The 20,139-nt window shown below is 46.2% G+C and overlaps 1 protein-coding gene across 1 annotated transcript; it reads right to left on the bottom strand.

The window, feature by feature from the left end:
* Window positions 1-452: 452 nt before the first annotated feature.
* Window positions 453-19,748, bottom strand: LOC131267610 (SH3 domain-binding protein 1-like). Its single transcript, XM_058270527.1, has 6 exons — window positions 19,550-19,748; window positions 6,777-7,024; window positions 6,530-6,705; window positions 4,949-5,198; window positions 4,714-4,860; window positions 453-3,803 (listed from the first exon to the last, which is right to left on the bottom strand). The coding sequence occupies exons 1-6, from the start codon at window positions 19,612-19,614 to the stop codon at window positions 1,468-1,470; spliced, it is 3,222 nt and encodes a 1,073-aa protein (XP_058126510.1). The 5' UTR covers window positions 19,615-19,748; the 3' UTR covers window positions 453-1,467.
* Between the last annotated feature and the right edge of the window lie 391 nt (window positions 19,749-20,139).

Genomic DNA, 20,139 nt, shown 5'->3' with positions numbered 1-20,139 from the left:
CCACAAGCGATCAGAGCCATATTGAGGTAGACGGTTGCCCCGCAGCCTCCATTTAATGGCGCGCGCTTTTTACGACCCAAATGGAGGCACCGCCATCGCGAACTTCAGTTCTTTTAACCGAAAGATGCCACGTTTACGATTTCATTCGTCGTTCCGTCGTTCGATTCAATTTCCTTTCAAAGAATTATTTCGACCCTCGTTCGTGCGCGCACGTGTGGCTGTGTGTTTGTGTGTATGTGTGTTTTTGTGTGTGAGACGGGCCATTAATCAAAATAAGACCAGAAGGACAGTAGAAGCACGTAGCCAATTGCAACCCATTTCCGTGAAGCGAACGAAACCGAAGGCCAACGTAATGTCCCTCGGGGACGATGCGCCCCATGGGTTTACGAGGATGCCGGCGACCACGCGGAAAGGGGAAACCCCAAAGTTAATAGTTACATTTTTCATTTATCGTGTGGTTTTTTTTTCACTATTTTATTTCAATTTGTGAATAAGCATTTTGCGAATGTTTTCCCTCTCCCCGTTGGCCAGCGATTTCTGGTTTTTTCGTTTATTTTTGTTTGCTTTATTTCTTGTGCAGCGCGATCAAAACGCCGCAAACCGAAAGCCAGTTAGCTTTTGGAAAATAGTTCCACACACATTTCAGTCGGAACTCGAAAAAAACACCGGGACGTAAAGCGACAGTGTTGGAGATGTGAAGGACGAGAAGTAAAATTAATTAAAAAATATTCAACAAAACCGAATACCCATTCCTAAGGATGGGGCAGGGTTAGGAAATGGGTAAGGGAACGAATCATTTCCGAAAGGGGCTCCACAATGTGTCTCTGTATATGTGTGTGTGTGTGTGTGTGCGTGACGATCTTCCTTTTATTAATTCCTCTTGTGATGTGATTTATCCACCTGTTTTCAACTTTTCCTCTTTCTCTCCCTCTCTCCATTAAAACACAATCTCAATGATTCTAGGGCAAAAGAATTAAGGTCCGAAACAGTGGAAATAGGCGATTCGAAGGTCAAACTCATCATCAATTCATTCGTATATGGTCAGTGAAGTTTATCTTTCCCCAGACAGCGCTCGCCGGTGAGAACTTAATAATAACGAATGGGTGTTCGGAGAAAAGCTGGGGAATAAATGGGGGCATCGAATTGGAAAGCGGATGTCAAACGGGAAATTGTTATTCAGGAGAAACAAAAAGATCTGACAAAAAGTCAAGCACATAATGGAATAATGCAAAATACAGAAGCGTTTTAAATGGGCTACTTCGATTCGTTAACCGCTCCGTGTGTAACAAGTTCGAAAAGAAAAGTGCACTGTTTTCCTTCTTTCACGATACGCTAGCGAATAACATTGAAACATTTAGCAACGACAACGAAGCCGTAGCGACACCACCACTTAGGGAGGAATCAATGGGGGTGAGTGACAAGAGGCTCAGCCGCAACATTCTACTAGATCAGTACCTCCCCGAACTGTTATAAGTCGGTCGAGTCGGAAGATTTTGGTCGCCCAACCGGTGGAGGCGGTGCCGGAACCTGCGGTCGCTTGATCTTCTGATCGATGCCACGCGGCGACTGTGGTACGTGCTGTAGACTAGTGGTGGTTGTGGTGTTGTTGTTACCGACCCCAACGGAAGGCGGTGGCATCGGGTTGACTGGGGATTGAATGTCGCTACCGAGCGAACCGGTCGATTCCATCATCGCGAGCGGCGGCGTACCGTGCGGTGCTGCGGAGGAAGAGGAGGCGGTCGAAGAAGAATTCGGATCCAACAGATGGCTCACAACGGTGGGCAACGGTTCTGGGCGGTCCTTGCGCGTACCCGTCGAGTGCTTCGTCGTTTTCGTGCCATCTTCATCCGACCGTTCAACGACATCGATAAAGGCGACCTGCTGCTTGTCGATGTTGTAGATCTGTGTCCGTTCCAGCGTCCCAACGATGGCTTCCGCGGCGTTGCTGGTGGAGGAAAGTTTCTCCCCCGACGCCACGCGGTTCGATTCCCCACGGAAACTTTGCGCTTTTTTTAGGGAACTTGCCGAACCGAGCGTGTTGTTGCTTCCACCACCGCCACCACCGACGACCGCCTCATGGGCGCGAGAAATTTCCGGAATGGACCCTTTGAAACTCATCGGACGCATTAGCGTGGCGGGCCGCTCGGGAATGACGGGTTTCTCCCGGATTGTCACACTGCCCATCGCTTCACCAAGGCCACCCCCCGGTGAAGACGGTTCATGATCGAAATGACCACCACCGCCGGTGCCGCCACCGTTGGTACCTTTCCCCATCGGTACGGTTGTCCGCGGGAGTGCTACCGGTTTCGGCGGTGGAGGAAATGGACCTCCACCGGCTGCGGCCGCCCGGTTGTTGTTCTCCTTGTTCTCCTTACTACTGCTAATGTTGTTGATATCACAATTGGGCGCATTTGGTTGCTTGTTTTGGTGCGGCTGCTGTTGCTGGGTGCTGTTCATGACACTGGCCTTTATCTTGCCCAGCGCCTGACTGTCGGCACTAACGGCAGCGGGCCGTGGGGGCGGGATCTTTTCGGTCGTCTTAAGCTTCAGCAGATTGTCGTGGGATTCGGCACGAAGCATCGGTTGCCGCTCGTACTCGGCCTGGGCCTGTTTGTACGCGTGATGCTGAAGCGACGCGAACCCCTCGTCGTCCGTGGTGTGATGCTGATGCTGATGGTGGTGGTTCCCGGCACCGGCCGGCCCCGTGCTGCTGCTCAACTGCCGAAAGTAGTGTGACGCCTGCAGCTTGTTGTTCACTTCCCTCGATGCCCCTTTGCCCGGCTGCTGGTGATGATGGTTGTGGTTATTGCTCGGGGGCGTCGGGGCCACCTGCTTGTTGTGCCTTCGTCTGGCCGGCAGCTTGGGGCTGTTCTCCTGCGGCGGACTGGAATGATCCGAGAGCGAGCTGTTCGATCGGCTGCGATTCTTCAGCTGATCGGTGCTGCCACTACTGCTATTGTTGTTACTACTGCTATTGATTAGAATTAGACTAGTATCGTGGCTGCTGCTGCGGGAATGTGATATACCGGCCGCTGCCCCTCCACCACCACCAACGCCTCCTCCTCCACCACCCTCACCACGGCCAAGGCGCAACTCATCCTGACTACCACCTCCAACCATCGTGGACGCCGCCGACGTCGACGACCCTCCTCCACCGCCCGTGACCGGGGTGACAAACATCGATCGGGACATCATATCACCACCACTGCCCACCGCCGCCGCCGTCACCGCCGGGCAATGCAACACACTGCGCACCGGCGGTTGATCCTTGTCGAACGGAAACCCGCCGTTGTCCGGAAAGAGCGCATCGCGCGTCATGCTCACATAGAACTGCACCTCACCGTCGAAGAAGAACGACCAATCGGCCACCAGTGCCTCGACGATCGTGTTCACCGTCGCCGTCGTGTTCACCTTGTCCAGGTAGTTTTCGTCCTCCTTCGGCGACCAGAGCAGATTGGGCGACATCACGATCGCGATGTTCTGCGTGGACATCTTGTTCTCCTGGTTCTTCTCCGCCAGGTACGACAGGAACTTGGTCAGGTAGCGCAGGTTGTCGTAGTTCTCCTTCGGCAGCTGGTTGATCACGTCCAGGATGGCCGCTTTGCGTTGCGTTTCGTTCGCCTTTTGCGCCGCATGCACGAACTTTGGGTAGTACTCGTACGTCAGCAGCGGATCGGGCAGGCTGCGGAGGTAGTTTTTCAGCACACCGGCCACCACGTGCGGATCGCAATACTTGTCGGCCAGCGGCGGGGACACGTAGTTTGCGTTGATCGCGGATATCATACGCCGCAGTTTGGATGATGCTAAAAGCAAAGTTAAAGGAGAGAAAGGGAAAAGAATTATTAAATGATTCAGTTAGAACATAACGAATGCTTTATATTAAATAGCTTTTTTTCCGTGATCGTGTAACATGATATCCGAAAAACCAATGTAAAGAAAATTCACCATTACTTTTGCTTGTGTTGTTTTTTTATTTCGTTTTGATATTGTTTTTGTGTTGACACTTTTTTTTAACTTTTTTTGATTGTAGGTCTTGTTTTTTGAACCTGATTCATAATGCCCATATCCGGTAACGTGCGCACATTTAAAATTGTTTCGAGAAATTTCTACAAACGATACGTTTTTAAATGTTTATGTAATTTCGTTGATAAAATTTTCTTCAAAATCAGAAATCAACAGCTTCAACTAATGTTGCCCGAAGCGAACTAGTAAAGTTCATATAAAAAACAATTAAATTCGTATCGAATCATTTCTTGTTTCTTTGATTATATTCGTTTATTGCTCAATCTATGTAAAAAAAATTATTTTTGTTATAAAAATCTGTATTAGACAAAATCGGTCAGCAAAAACGCCGCATCCATCAAAATAATGATTCAAACATGGATGCACGATGTGGTCCATTCAACACATTCGGTAACAGAAGAACAAAATCCCCATGAACATATAGGGAAATGGTTCTTAAAAAAACTATTCGATTTTCGAAACAACAGTAAATAGATCGACATAAACCGTATTCAACGTTTGTCACGCCCGCCCAACCTGGTCGACCGTAAGCAAACCTTATCGCAATGAATTTACATTTGTTATGAATTTACAAACCGGCACGGGAGAGTCGTTCATCGTTTTCGTCACCCCGGGGTTCGTTACAAACATAAACACGCCAGCGCGTGGCAGCATTTCGCGGGACACGTTAGCAAAAAAGCTGAAACTTACCACAGCCAACCCGCAACAGCCCTTCCTCGTACAGACCCTTCTCCAGCAGGGTGCACACACACAGCTCGATCACGTAAGCGATCTTACGATTCGTCGTCTTCAGATGATCCCGCAGGGATGTGTTGAACAGTTGCTTATTATTCCGACCTATTGCGGGCAGTGAGAAACGCCATCAATATCGATAAGCTTCGGGCGCGCCAAAGGGGAACGGGAACAACCAAGTGTGAACACTTACGGAACAACCCATCCATACTGCTCATCGTGTGCTGCACCTCCCGTAGGACGGAGGTAAAGTACAGCTCCTGGTGCTTGACGTACTCTTTGACGACCAGCGCAATGTTTTCCTCCTCCGCCAGCAGATCGTACATGCACGACTCGTACAGATCCCGTTCCTTCTCCAGCTTCGTGTGCAGCTCTTCCTGGTCGTCCTTCAGCTGGATGATCTTTGCCTGATTGCCCGCCTGATCGCTGTTCCGCTGGGCCGACTAAAAGCAAACGAAACAAAACGTACCGAAGTAAGTAAAGTGTTCAGTAAGTAGTAAGACGCCATTCCTATGGGATTCGCCGTGGGAGTTAAAAGCGATCAACCGTCCGATCGATGCCTGTCTGGACGATAAACCACTCAGCTCATGAATTGATGCATCATCAGTGGGGAATGGTTGAATCATAACACTACCAAGCGCCACCAACGCTACGAAGGCTAGTTTGCGTTGCAAACAAAACATCACCATACGTTGCAAAAAACCACATAAATGCGAGTTAAGATTACGGCGCTAAGCCACGAAGAGTAAGGCGGGGTAAACGTGAGTAACTTGAGGACTGTTTGAGGGAAGTTGAGTTTGAGATTGGAATCGATGATTTCACCTGCAGCTACTTTTACGTATGTTGTTTGTCAAAGTAATAGTTATTAAACTATTGTTTCAACTACTATTTAAAATATTTGATGCTATGATGACGGGGGTCCGCGACAGCCGAGCGGTAGCGCCGGTTAGAAAATCGGCCCATGAGCGCCGGGGCTCACCACCTCGACGGCGTGGATTCGACAGGGAAACAAGTCTCGTAGGCCCTTAACGGGCAGGCATGACCAAGAGGTCGTTACGCCAAGAAGAAGAAGAAGAAGAAGAAGAAGATGCTATGATGAATACTTGCTTACAAAGCAAATGAGAAAAGAAACATTGTTAGAGCATAGTACTTAAAATGAATATTATTCCAACGCCAATGTCATAATAAACTGCTAGTCAAAAAGTCACCGTTACTCAAATCCCCAACTGGAATTGGAATTCTTCTCAGGGATTCGAAGCTATAACAGCTATGTCGTAAGGATGTATATAAACGAAAAATATACATAAAATAAGTGGATATGCATTCCAACTTTTCCAACTACTTTTTCTATGCACAAACATCATTAACACCTTTCAAAACAAACCTTTCACCACCCACATTCAAAACAAACAAAGCTTGGCCAACCGTTAGCAAAATTTCTTTCTCTGTGCGTTGTTTGACATAAGCTAGGGGACAACTAAAAATGTTTAATTTTCATTTGCGCATTTTGACCCCACTATACTCTTCCCTGAGGGCCCAATGCATTCAACGTGTAGCTGTGTCAGCCGCTCTTCCGAGTGTATTCGGATAGGAAACGAGAAAGAAGATAACATTGTTTCCCCTTTCTTCTACCCATCCTCCACCAGCCGCATTCAACATGGCTTTCCCTCCCCCACCCACTTGATGAGACGCACACAATTTCGCGTGCGCAACAACGAACGCCGAGCCGGCCAGCGAATGAGTCAGGGTGTTGTGTTGTGAGGCTCGCACTTACATCATACTTCTGCCGCGACGCTTCGTACTCCTGCTGGCACTTGGTGACGACGCGCTTCTGCTTCTGGATCAGGCTCAAGTGCGTCTCGATCAGTTTGTTGAGCTTCTGGTTGACGGAGTTCTCCACGTTCATCTCGTTGTTGACTATCTCCGTCGCTATCAGCTTCTCGACGCGTGCTGCAATAGAAGAAGATGGATAAGAACAAGTCTTCTGTGGAACGCATCCCATCGATCGCATTTTGCCTTACCGCATGTGTCCAGCACATTCCTCAGCAGCCCATCGGGCAGATCCTTGACCGATTCCTCCATCAGCTGGCCGAGCTGGAACTCGGGCACCTTCTTGCAGCGCTTCTCGCGCACCACCGCATCCTGTGGCTGGCCGGCGGACACGTTCGTCGCTATCCGCTTGTTCAGATTCTGCAGGACGTCTTTGTACCGGTCGACTTCGCGCTCGATCTCCTGCAGTCCGTCAGCATTTTTCTCCGCCTTGCTGGACCTACGGAGAAGGTGGGGGGAGGGAGAAAAAAAAAGCACGACACATGAAGGTTAACTCTCTTACACAAGCCCAACTTCCCTTCCCGCTCCGATGTAATCGCATGTAAATGTGGTCATCCGTTGCATGTCATTAGCCTGCCATCCGCATTTATGTTACGGACAAGATACAACAACGTGAGATGATCTTCCCAAGCAGTTGGGGAGGGGAAAAAAGCCAACTACTTCATCATGGTTCGCGTGCCTTTGCCACCGTTTCCGCCGGTCGTGATACTATGTTCTAAAAAAAGCCAATGATTTAACCGACCGTAAACACACCTTGGGTTGTTTATACAACGACCCGCCAACAGCTGGACGCCGAGATGGAAGGGAGGCAAAACACATTCATGGCCGATCGTGCTGTATATTTTATTATCATTTTTATGCGTGATAAATTTGGCCAATGGCCTTCGAACCAATTCAATCAGTCACGCTCGCCGGGTAGGGGTAAAGAGGCGTGGCAATAAAATACCCATATCATGGTGCCTCAAGAGTCGAGCAGCAAGCTGCCAAACCGTTATGTGTCCACCAGAGTGACTCGCCTAAGTGACTTGGGGCACTCAATGTTTGCAAATATCAAGGCGGTTCAGTTGGTTCAGTTTGTTGACTTCTTAGTAATCATACACTGCAAATAGATCCCCCATTCATCGTGTCATCGTGTCTGCCCTTCGAACTTCTTTGGAATGGGCCGACCGGGAGGAAGATCGCCCGACAAAGCAGCGGCGTCACGTACTAGTCGATAAATTATCCTAGACTAACAAGCGAGCAGCCAAGTCAACTCCTCCGGTGTATCTACTCCGTCGCTTGGTGATTGTCAACTTTCAGCAGCGAGCGAGACACGATCGTCTCTCGTCGGACCACACAATAATTGCAGCAAACCGGTGTGCGGGTAAAACAACAATTAAAATCCCCCGCCAGACGGCTTGTCTTGCGGACGAAACCCTTGAGGATGTTGCGATGCAACAATCATCTCCGACCTCCGCTCGAGAGTGAATCGCGGTGTCGCGTCTTAAAGACGATATTGTCTCTGCTCCCCTTCATGCTTCACCAGCTGACGTGAGAACGTCATTAACGTTGCCGAGCTTTTCCGTCTTGTGTCGGGCGTTCCTCCGATCCGAGGAAAGAAATGGCCCATCATGCACCTTTTCGCGTACAAGCACAAAAATAGGAGAATGGAGGGCTCTAGGCAGCGGTGGGGCAAATTCACTTGAATATAATTTGAAAAATTATAAGACAACAAATACGGCCTAATGAGGTTTTTAATAGATGCAACATAAACTTTACCATTTCCAAAAACATAAGACTCGTCTACGTTTTTTTTTATTGACCTAATATGAACTTTGTGACATTTTGTCATTTGAAAAATATCAGCACATATTCTAGCTTTTCACAACCAACAATTTAATTGCTCATTTGTCAAATAACAAACATTGAATGTGGGATCAATAAAAACATAATTAGTTTGCCTTAAAAATACCCAGTTTATTGAATTCATCATCAGAAACAACTTTTGAACCGATAAAACAAAACTTTATATTAAAAAATTAATTTGAACCCTCAGAATTTACAATAAAGTATTTGTCAGAGACAATTCGGACCCATAAGTCCGAAATCGCTCTAACAGCACCTGTCGGATGAAAAGGGAACGATTAGAGTTAAAAAAACTGACAAATAGGGTGAAAAAGCGGGAAAAACTTTATTATGTTACAAGCACCGGGAAAAAAGAGTAAATTTTTGGTTTTGCTTCTTGCCAAACATTTCCTAAAAATTCTTTTCCATTTCCACGCCGTTGAAAGTGTTTGTAACAGTATCACAAAAATTAATCATGTTTAAACTGTGTCAAGATTATTAAGGGCAGCATTGGCATATGCTAAAAAAAATTTAAAATTGTTAACAATAAAATTTTCAACATTAAAAACTTCAAAGATAGGGATGCTTTCCTTGATTATGAATAATTTGGGAAATTACTTATTATTGCTTCATCTTGCCCTACACGTGTATGTGCGTGGTTGTGGTGCTTGTGAAAAACGATCATTTCCACTCCCAAGCGAACGGCCATTGCTAGCTCACGAACGTTCCGGTAGTGAGGAAATGCAACCCTGCAGTTTAGCTTCCCCCACGCTTTTCGCAACCATGTGACGGAAAACAGAGGAGAAGCATTTGCGTTCCGTTCTGTGAGCTAGCTTCCAGTGGAACTGCAACAATTTAATTCGTTCGATTGCATCAGCCACAGACACAGAAGCTCTGAATGAACATTGGAGAAACCAAAAAAAAGGGGGAAAAGCTGAATTATGTGAAAAATATCTGCCTCTGTTCCCTCTCAGCAAGCAGAGGTAGACAAACAGAAGTAATTCATACAAAAAGGGCCTTTACCGAGAACCATGACTCAACAGTCGAAAGGTGGTGGTGATGACATATTGCATTGGGGAAGATAAATTGTTTTCAATATGCAAAAATGCATTCGTTTTCCAATTCGGTCCGGGACTTTCGTAGGATTACGCTTTTTAATTGGTTTGGCTCGTGCTCCTGGGAACAATTTAAATATAATTTAACCCCGACCTTATGTCCGAGTTGATCGTTTGGAACACCGTTTTTCAGTCTAAATTGTTTCATAATATATTGCAGTGACCCTGAACTGTTTACAGTTCGCTCCACAAATCATGAGCTAACACATTTCAGCATGAAGAGAAAAAAAACTGTACATAATAAAATGCATGCTTTTGTGGAAAAAAAAAACCGCGCCACACCCCAAACAAACCAGACTCTAGCCAACAACGCCCTGCTATTGGTTTTGAAATAGCTCATTAGTACTTATTCTTGCCGACATAAGCATAAGCTTTCAGCTATTCTGTTCCAATCTCACCCTTCAAAGCCACCCACCAAACAAATCCACCGTGCACAAAGAGACCGGAGGGCGGCCAAGGGGGTGAGATAATCCGGTGGCTGTATTAAAAGCAAAGAGGCAAATATTTAGCAAGCATAGATTTCACACGAAGCGCGAAAACAATAAATAGAGACGAGAGAAAAACGAGCCCATGGACACCACAATGGGGTGTGAATTGGAAAGAAAAACCTCACCCCTTGAGGAGAGGAAGGAAACAAAAAGACACACATACACTCAGAAATAAACACACTTTCCGTCGGATCATCGCTGGAGTGAACTATATGGATGCAAAATGGCACCTTTCGCAATGGCGCAACAAAGGTGGGACACGATGGGAGCCGCAAGGAAATACATTGCTATTAACAAAAATTAAACACTCGGTTTCGATGCTCCCGAAGAAAAGTTTCGGATTGAAACTGAGAGCAAGACGTTGGGGAAGGAAGCGAAATAGGCACGAATCGAAGTCATAAGAAAACAATCGACACGAAGATGCGAGGCAAATGGATGAAAAGACTCTACACAAATTGAGCCCAGCTCGCCCAGGCGTTCCGCGAGCAAACAAAACTGCACAACTGGATCAAGCGGAGTATGCTCGACTATCGATCCAATGGGCAGAGCGGGGAAAAACCCGGGTAGGAGGGATGGAATCCGTTTGCGAACCGGGCAACCATGAGGAAGTATAAATCAAAAGCACTCGCGCACAACCGGGCGATGCGAGCAAAGAAGCATAATCTTTCTTGCCTCCCGAATCGGCAAGGGGAAGGCAACAGTCATCATCATCATCATCATCATCATCATCATCATCATCACGAATGTCGAATCGACACCCTCGGCTCGCGATCTCCGGCAAACTCCGTGCCGTCTCAGCTCTTTATCGTGTTGAGCAACACAAATAATAACGAAACGGAACGAAACGAAATGAAAACGGTTCGGTCGGCTCATCCTCAACTCAACACGTTCGCAAACAGCTGTGTGCTGATGAGGCGGAAAAAAAGATCGAGCACCTTCGTAGATCGAGCTGAGCATCGCATCAGGAGAGGAAAATATGTAACAAAATCATGTGCAGCCATCCCAGCCGGAAAAATTCAACTGCGCTTCCGAGCCGGCCACCAAAATAATCCAGAGACCGGGGTGCCGTCGAAACCCTCTATGTTTGTATGTGTGCTTGGGGCGGTTTTTCGTTTCCTCCGGTTTTTCCTATCAATTTCCTATTTGTTTCTTTATCTCATTACCGCCACTCTTGCATATCGAAGAGGATCAATGATCTGTGGTTTCCTTTCGTTTGGGTGCGCAATTACTATCATCATCATCATCATCGGCTACACGGGGCGGGGGTGGGTTGAATCATTAGCCCCACGGGGATGACGATAAGAAGTAAAAGTTTTCCTTCCACTTCGCCCAAACCACGGAGGAGGTAATCGGCCCAAAAACATGGATGGCGTAAGCAAGCAATCGATCGAAGCTGTGCGGTCGTCGGAGCGATAATGTGATCGGGGTGAGTTTCTCCTTCTAAAAGTGGTTGAAGATATTTTAATTAGGGTTCATACTTGTTTAATAGCAATAACAATAATAATTAAGTGCTTTCAGTGTGTTTTTTGTTCTTTTTTTTTTTAGTTTCACCCGCCAAATGTAATTAGATATGGGGAATTTTGTTTTCAAAACAACAACATCAAACTCGATTATTTAATGCACGTGTCGATAAGAAAGCGCAACGGTCGAACGTGGTGGAAAATTCCAATCCAAAGTTGAAGTGAAACCTTCCCTTGGCCACGAATCCCAATCGCATCCCATTCGCAACAGCATCGATCCCCGGCGACACACAAATGCCAATTTCGTTAATTGAGCAAATATTATCCCTTCGCTACCCCGACCATATAGACATCGTCCGGAAAAGGGATCACATGAAAACGTTGACACACTGAACCCGAGCCGCACTGGGACGAAAAGGTTCGGGGGGAGGGGATGTCTAGCAAGTATGACCAACACACACCACACACACGGACTCAACACTCGTTTTATTGCACTGACCCAGAAAAAAAGGGTCGGTCGGTTCTGGCGCAAGTGGTAAGGCATATATTTGCCAAACTTTTCCGCTTCATCCCTCCCCGGACACCGTACTGACCCAAACCGACCCGACCCGGGGGATCGATGGCCAATTTTCCCGTTCACCGCACAGGATGGAAACGCACCTGCGTGTCTCCCGTTCCGACCACCGGAAGTCACGCTGCGGGAAGCGGTCTCCCTAAATCTGGAACCGTGCCACAACTGGAAGTTCTAAATATTCGCGCCGTCGCACATGGCAGCAATCGGAGTCGGTAGCATTTTCGCAAAACCCGCTCCAAAAATAGCCCATTAATCTTGGATGCGACCCGAAACAAAGACCAGAACGCGCGCGCTTGGTAATTAAAATGGGGAGATCCGCAAATCGTGGATGGATGATTAATGGTGAGTGCGCGGAGCCCATTTTTGGCCGCTGGCAATCGGCCCGTGCTCCAAATGAAACACTCGAAATGGAAAATCAATAAGTTTAAAGGCAACAAAGTTGCATTTATCACTCCCAAGGGGGGGGAACGGAGCCAAATCACATTCACTGTCCATAAAAATCCATTCAAGATCGATTTATTAATTTGCCCATAAATTGCCAGCTCTAATTACCAATGCTTCCGCGTCGTGTGCGCTCAACAAAAACCCCTCGATGAGGCGAAGGCAACAGTAAAAACCTGCAAAGAGATTTGGTCGAAACTGTAAAATGCCAAATGGAAAAACATAAGCCTTTAATAACTCGCCTAAACTAATCCAATTCCAGCTACGAACGGCGGATGTTCAGCCCCCCGTTCTCACCGTAAAAAGGCCCCCAAAGAGGGGTAAAAAGAAAGAAAATCAGTCCATCGGAGCCTGCAGCGCCACAAGCGGACTGATTCACCGACCGGCCGCCATCATCGTTCGGGGGAGCCAGGGAAAATACGACGCAACACACAACAAAACGCGAAAGCGAAAGTCAATCCCGCGCGTCTGGTGGAGCTGACAGATTTGGCGACTGCTTTGGCACAAAACGACACACCGAGCGAGTAAATAATACAGTCGGTCGCACATCATCCAACATGGCTCCCTTCGGTTTGCTTTGTTTTGTTTTGTTTTTTTTTGTCTTGCTCCCCCCCCCCCCCAGCATTTCCGGTTCGTGACTAATCCTTGATTCTGGTTGCGCGAATCCCACTACTAGGTGAAACCATTCGCCCGGGAACGTCCCACCACCGGCCGCCGGTGGGTGGGCACAACGCCGTGATGGGATCTTCCAGCGTACGCCGCGACACCGAAGAAAGGCCACGGGATCGAGAGGAAGCGAAGCGGGAAGGCCCAGTACTCCGAAAACCGGTAAAGGTCTCGCGCGCTCAACCCACGGTCGATTCAGCAAAATCGCGTCCAAACGGGAGAGATGGGACCTTTCTTTCCCGAGCGCACAGAGACAAAATGGCGAATGACAGCAAAGGAAGGGAAAAATCCGCGTTACTTATTCATGGTGCGGTCCGCGAACCCGGCCTTTTGTATGCGACAGGCAAAAGTTCACCCGTAAATCGCGTCACTCGGAAGGCCCGGGCAATCCGTGACGGGACGGTTCCGGTAGCGTTTTCTCCGGCAACTTCTGGGACGGGCGCGGCAAGGGGTTGAGAGGAGGGAAATACTAGCCAGAAAAGGCAAAATGGCACGGAGCGTGAAGTAATCCCCGCGCACTGTTGATGATCGTGTGATCATGCAAAAATTAGAGTGTCAGTTCGTTTGGTTACATAAAAGCGTGCAGCAAAACATAGAAGAATTAATTGAAACAGCCATTAACAGCTTTGAATGCAAGCAATGTAGATAAAATGTGTTTGATTATCTAATTAGAAACTAGAAAGAGATGATTTGAATAATACTGATCAACCATCAAAAAGCTAACTTAACTCACTCAAATAAACCATCTGCTGGTGTCGGATAGCTTAAGCATATGATGCGGAATAGGGCAGACATTTTATTTTTCTGTAAAAAAAAAGAAACTGAACACAAACGACTTTACTTTGTATTTCGCTCGAATATTTCTATATAACTCATTTAACCTTAAAAAAAACTATCAACTTTTATTATTTGCAGAAACGATCTTCTGTTCTAATTAAAACCTATTATTTTTAACGTTCGATATGATTGGTTATTCTTTGCACAAATATCATTACAAGTAAGTGGTTTTCTATGATTCCACGAATCAGTTTGATTTTGTTTATCACTCTGTTCCGTTCATGGAAATTCATTGCGATAATTTCTTCCAAATTTGGTTTTGTTCCATTATGAGTTTCAATCGAGTTTCTGTTGTTTGTTTCAGATATATGTTTTACATCTCATTTCAATTGAAAACACATTCATTGCGGCTGCTTTCCAGGACTTTTCATTCGTCATTATGCGACTCTTTAAAGACAAAAAGTTGTGAACTGAACAGTTTAAATGTTCAACACTCGACCAGAATGTGAAAGAATTTGTTACTTCGGTGAACTAATCGGCCTTCCAATCCAAAGACTTTCCCGAAGCAACATCGTTGCCGGCGAAGCGGAATGGAATGTAGACGACGTGCGAGAGCGAGATTCTTTCAACAGACTCCAGACATTCTTGTCCCTGCGAGGTGTGGCAACTGCCAACTCTGTAACTTCGGCGCGTGCAAACTGCAACTCTGTTGTGTTTGTGTCTTCTTTCTTTGTTTTACTATTACTTGCCGACTGCTCTCCACCACACGCCCAAAACGGAAGAAAAACGAATCGCGGGCAGACGGCACACGGAACGGGATGAATCTTTCCTCCTCATGATCATCTCATCATGCCACTCGCGTCCAGTTCGTATGTGGTTCTAATAATAACGCGTTGAATTATTACCGACAGCTTCACAGTTGGTCCCGGTCGATCAAAACCAAAGCCGGAGGGTTGCGGAGGAATTTTGCGAGCACCGAGTCTACCTTCCACTTAAGTCCCGGCAATTAACGGCACTAGCGCATTTCCGGCCCACGGCCAAACCAGACGGTCGGTCTCGATGGATCCCGAACAAAGCCGTTCTGAACCGCCGTTGGTGCTCTTCCCAAAAAGTTGCCTTCTTTTTTCTTCTGCTTCGTTCGCTCTCCTACCGGATGTTGCAGTGGGTTTTCTTCCGTTTTGCCGGAATTCCCACCTCGTTCGGGCGAGTTGCCCCAAACTGTTCCCAAACTCCCGAGCCAAATCGATACCCGGCACGAACACCCGCCTCGGGGTGGACGGCGAAAAATCGGGTTCTTCCGTAGGCAACACGCAAAACGGGGACAGAACGGATCGGAACCTTGAAAACCACCTCGGTCGGGCACCTTCTACCTAAACCGGGTAAGGGAGAAACTAACTGGAGCATCCCGAAAAAATCGGCCAGTTTCGAAGCCGAGCGCCCGGAGCGAAAGGAAACGCCAATTTCCCACCGCTTAACCGAAACCTTGCCGGTGGTCACCTTGAACGTCGGTGAGGTGATCGAATCGCCGCCGTTGGCCCATAATAATTGAACAGTAAATTGAGAAAGTTAGCCCGCGGAGGTTGATCCCTTTTCGTCATACAATATTAAACTGATTTAGATGTGATGGTGTTTTTTTCTTTCTTCGGAGGGAAATTACACGGCTTGTATGAGCCAACTTTACTACCGACCGCACGGTTTGTTTAACATTTCCCAGCTGGAGCTTGAAATTGCTCATCGTATTGTAAATGGTCGGGTTTATTGAAGTCAAGAGGTGCGGACGTACGGTTTATGCCTTCATTCCCCCAAATTTATGAAAACTGAAAGAAAATCACTTTCCCAATTGAGCTTTATAATGTTTGCAAATGTACTCATTACGGCTCATAAAATAGCATAGTTTACGAAAACTGATTTCTTAGAGTAAATACATAACTAAAGATGATTACTAAATTGTAAGTCATTTGATGAATTTGAGGTAAACATTTATGATAGAGAAGCAAAATGTGCTTTGCAGACAACGTTTAATGCCAAAAAGTGATTGTTCGATGGAAAATTCAGAAGGTAGCTGTTGATACTCCCAGCGATGATAAATTTATGGTAGAACACAACAACACAGATGTTAACAAAATTATTAGAAAATCAACTTATAATTCGTTTTTGTTTCTGTGGACACTTTCCACGAGAGATGCACGAATCCCAAAGGTTCATAAAATATAAAAGAACAGAACACTGAACTGAAAAGGCCCCACTTTTTTTTTGGCCGCTTGATCCACGCCAATGAAAGGTTCTAAAAATCGAACCCGAAACGATTGATGAATCAATCTGAATGAATTTTAGATGAAATATTCACATGAATGAATATCGCCTAAGGATTCATAAAGCACAACACTAGTTGAGATCTCTTTTTCCAATGGATCATTTAGAATTACTTCAGCAAAATTTAAATAGTAACAATCTAAATTGCGTCTGAACGAAAAAATTGTAGCCAAATTAATCTGTGACCAAAAGGGTCCCATTAAAAATCCTTCACTTCGCACATTTGCGGCTTTTTCAACCCATTTTACCGATTTGATCGAAATGTACATCAACACTCCCTCCGTCATATCTTAATCGCTGGCCGATAGGGCAACAATAAATGAATCGATTCAATTTATGTTCAACCATCTGCCGGGAGGCGAAATATCCCAGCAGCTTGAACAGGGCGCCAAAAATATCCCATCATATCGCGCGGACGGCGACCAAAACTGCCTTCCATCGTACACGTCATTGATGTCATTTACGCTTATCAGGCGTTTTCTGTCACCATACGAATATACTTTGGTGCGCACATTTACACATGGGGGAACATAAGTACCTCCGGTTGGGCGTTGAGATAAGATTCCATCTACCATCGATGGCGGTGACCAACGGCACAATCGATCTCCCCCCGCATCCCATCGGAAGGTCTTGCGAGGAAGATAAACGTTCGAAAGGGAAAAGTGTCATCCAAGGGTTTTATTTAAAAAAAAAATCTGGGATGAATTAAAGGGCTATATTGGGGTGATTTCTGACAAAATTACACCCCCAAATACCCATCACATTGTCCCCCGGAGTGTCCGAACCGTCCGACGTGCCGGAGGACCCGTGTGTCTTATCAATCCCCCGACAAACGGTCGGATTAAGGCCTTGAAGATTATTCAATCACCTCGAAGTTTCTCGCCGTCTCGGGGTTAGGCATCGTGCGGCGGCACGTCATGTCACCGTCCGGTTTTCTCGGTTCCAGCGAGCTCCTGCTTTGCATGCGCCTATGGACATGCGGTCACCGGTCCGCTTTTCGCCCGCTAAGGGTGATCTTCTTCGTATTTCTTTTCGCCCACCAAGCTACAGCTTTTAGCACTGGCTGGCTCCTGTTTTTGGTGGATGGAGGAAGCCGTTCTTCGCCATCGAGTTGGAATCAACTTGAAATCTAAAATTTCTTTTGCGAAAGACTCTCTTTAACCGTACTGAACGCAATGGGCGAAACCCATTTCCGCTTCAGCAAAAGTGACATTGAAAACGGGTAAACCAAAGGGCTGTTATCAACAACTCTTGATAATTTCTTGATAAAAATACAAACAGCGAATAGTTTACAGTGATCCTCGGCGGTACTAAACCTCATTTTGTTTGCTTTGCTAACATCTTTTATCGGCTCTTGACGGCCCGATCCATTGCCTCGGAGGCCACTTGTGGACCGGTTCCGTTGGGTGGGTTTTCCTATTCCCAAATCCAACCGGTTGTGAAGGAGGGGGAGGTGGGATGGCGCGGACGGTAAACCTGCGCATATTATCACATAACCGTAATCAACCATCAGTCAAGACCCAGCTCCGTTTTCATGGGTGCTTGGTGAAGAGCCATAGAGAGGGTGTGTGTGTGTGTGTGTGAGGTAATCAAAACAAATACGCCAGTAAATGCAGCCCTCCGGAACGCCGGTGGGGGAGGGCGACGGAGGATGAGGGAGTTGTCCGACGAAGAACCAAGATGTTCCCGTGCGGCCACTCTTATTCCACATTCCTCACCCCCACCCGACCGTCGGACAAGAGGCAACCCGGTGAGGGTTTTATGATTTTGAATGATGAGAATTATTAGCGATGAGTCCGCGTTGTTCCGTGTGTGCATGTACGTATTTTGCCAAAGGAAACATATGGTCACAACCGGTCACACATAGCCGCGGGCGGGTAACACGGAAGGACCTGCCGAGCGTGATGCCCGTGTTACCTTCACCTTCTTGGCATCGGAAAATTTCCGCACGACCGCGTCCGGCTGCGTTTGGCCGTGAAAAGTTCAATACTCGCTGACGACACGGTGGTGATGTTGATGGTGGTAGTAGAAGTGATTCAAACACACTGCCCAAACCACTTCGTTGCCTCTCACCCCTTTCTCTTGCCGGCCACATTTTGTACGACATGTTTCGCGGTGATCAACCGACAACCGAATTGATTGGGGCAACTGCTTGAGCAAGTGGATAAACGCCCTCATTTGCATCGAGACGGTAGGCAAAGCGCGAACAGCGACAAACGTTGGGAGGAAGAGAGGTGGATTGGACGGAAAGAAGAGAAATGTTTAGCTGACTGTGCGGATGTGTATCGCTAAATTGTGATTCAAGTGAGGTAAAATGCTATAAAGCCAAAAGATTTTACACCCTCTTCTCCGAGCTCCCGTATCTGATGTAATACTTTTTGGCTTTTCCGGAAGTACAACGAACCCTCAAAGGTACGAGTGATGCCAAAAGGTTATCAAACAATCATTTTAGGTTACATTTTAGAACAAACAGAAATATGAAGCTCCAAGTATACGAAAATATGAAGCTCACAGAGAACGTTGCATTAAACAAGCTTGTTATTCCAATCGTAATAGATGTGTTAAAGGTAATGACTCTTTCAAAAATTAAAAAAAAATACATTTTGCTGGTGAACAAGATTGAACAACGTTTTCAATTTTTACACCACCAAGTGTTTTTATCATTTCTTATATCACCATATGTGTATTATTTTTATTAAGCGTTTAGTATCGCACAGCTAAAAATTTTATGGACTTTATCATTTATTTTTTATTTTCAAATTTCTTCAAACACTTAGCTGCCAAACACTTTAGTAATGAAGAAAAAACACATTAACGTTGTGTGATATTTTCTAAGCTTTTTAGGCTTTTTATTTGTTGAACCGAAAAATAACAGCTGCTGACGTTGTTACTCCGTCATGTTGTACCATGTTTACTATAAATATTCCATTGGCCTTTGATCGGTTGATGAATTTAAAATTTCATACCGTATAATTTTATGGAACGTGGAAACTGTCATCTTCATTTTACTAACTTTAAATAGGTACTCTGTCAAAAATGGCATAACAGGACCAAGATTTCAAGTACTCCAACGAACAATGCAGCGCTGAGCCTTGAAGGGTTAAGATGTTTTGTATGCGAAACTTGTCGGTAGAAAATGAAGTGCGATTATTCTACCAAGTTTGACAATAAAAAATCGAATGCTTGTAAACCATTTGGAAGGGAAAGGAAATGTTTGGGATATAATTTACGAACCATCAACTCCTAAAAAAATTACCAAAATGGCATTGCTATCGATGGACCTTTTCCCGGTGGCGCCGTACTTACCGCGAAAGATTCGATTTGATCTCCTCTTTGAACTTTTCCAGCTGTCTCTTCATGTTTCTGCTCATTGGGTTCTCCGCGCTTCCGCCTGAACTAGATGCATTTAAACGAACACTTTCTAACCAATTGCCGGTTACGCTCACGCTTTAGCCGGGCTACTCGATGCTCTTAACCGTTTGATTTCACCTGGGTACTACTGCACAATTTTACACCGCTGGGGAAATGGGAGGAAACACTGGTTGGTGAAATATTTGCTACGGGCACTAGTTTTCCATGTTTGGCATGAGGGAAGGAATATTGGAAGTTTCAATACAGGCTTGATTTTTGTTTCCCGGTTTTTTTTTTCAGTAAACCACTTCCGAACATTAACAGCCGTGTAAATTACATTCGAAAAAACCACACCCGAACAGACGTTTGCGATAATGCCCTCCCGGCCGATAGCACGTATGGGGTGCAGCGAAAAAATATACACGATTCCTTCATGCTGCACGATAACCGTGCCCGTGAATCACCGTGAGCCGGACACGCGGACACTACACTTTGGTGGTTCGATTTTGTTATCTCCACACGGACCCGTTGTTCCGTTCTGTTCC

The sequence above is a fragment of the Anopheles coustani genome, chromosome 2, assembly GCF_943734705.1.
Source record: "Anopheles coustani chromosome 2, idAnoCousDA_361_x.2, whole genome shotgun sequence".
Classification (NCBI taxonomy): Eukaryota; Metazoa; Arthropoda; class Insecta; order Diptera; family Culicidae; genus Anopheles; species Anopheles coustani.
This window is presented reverse-complemented; position numbering and strand designations above follow the sequence as displayed.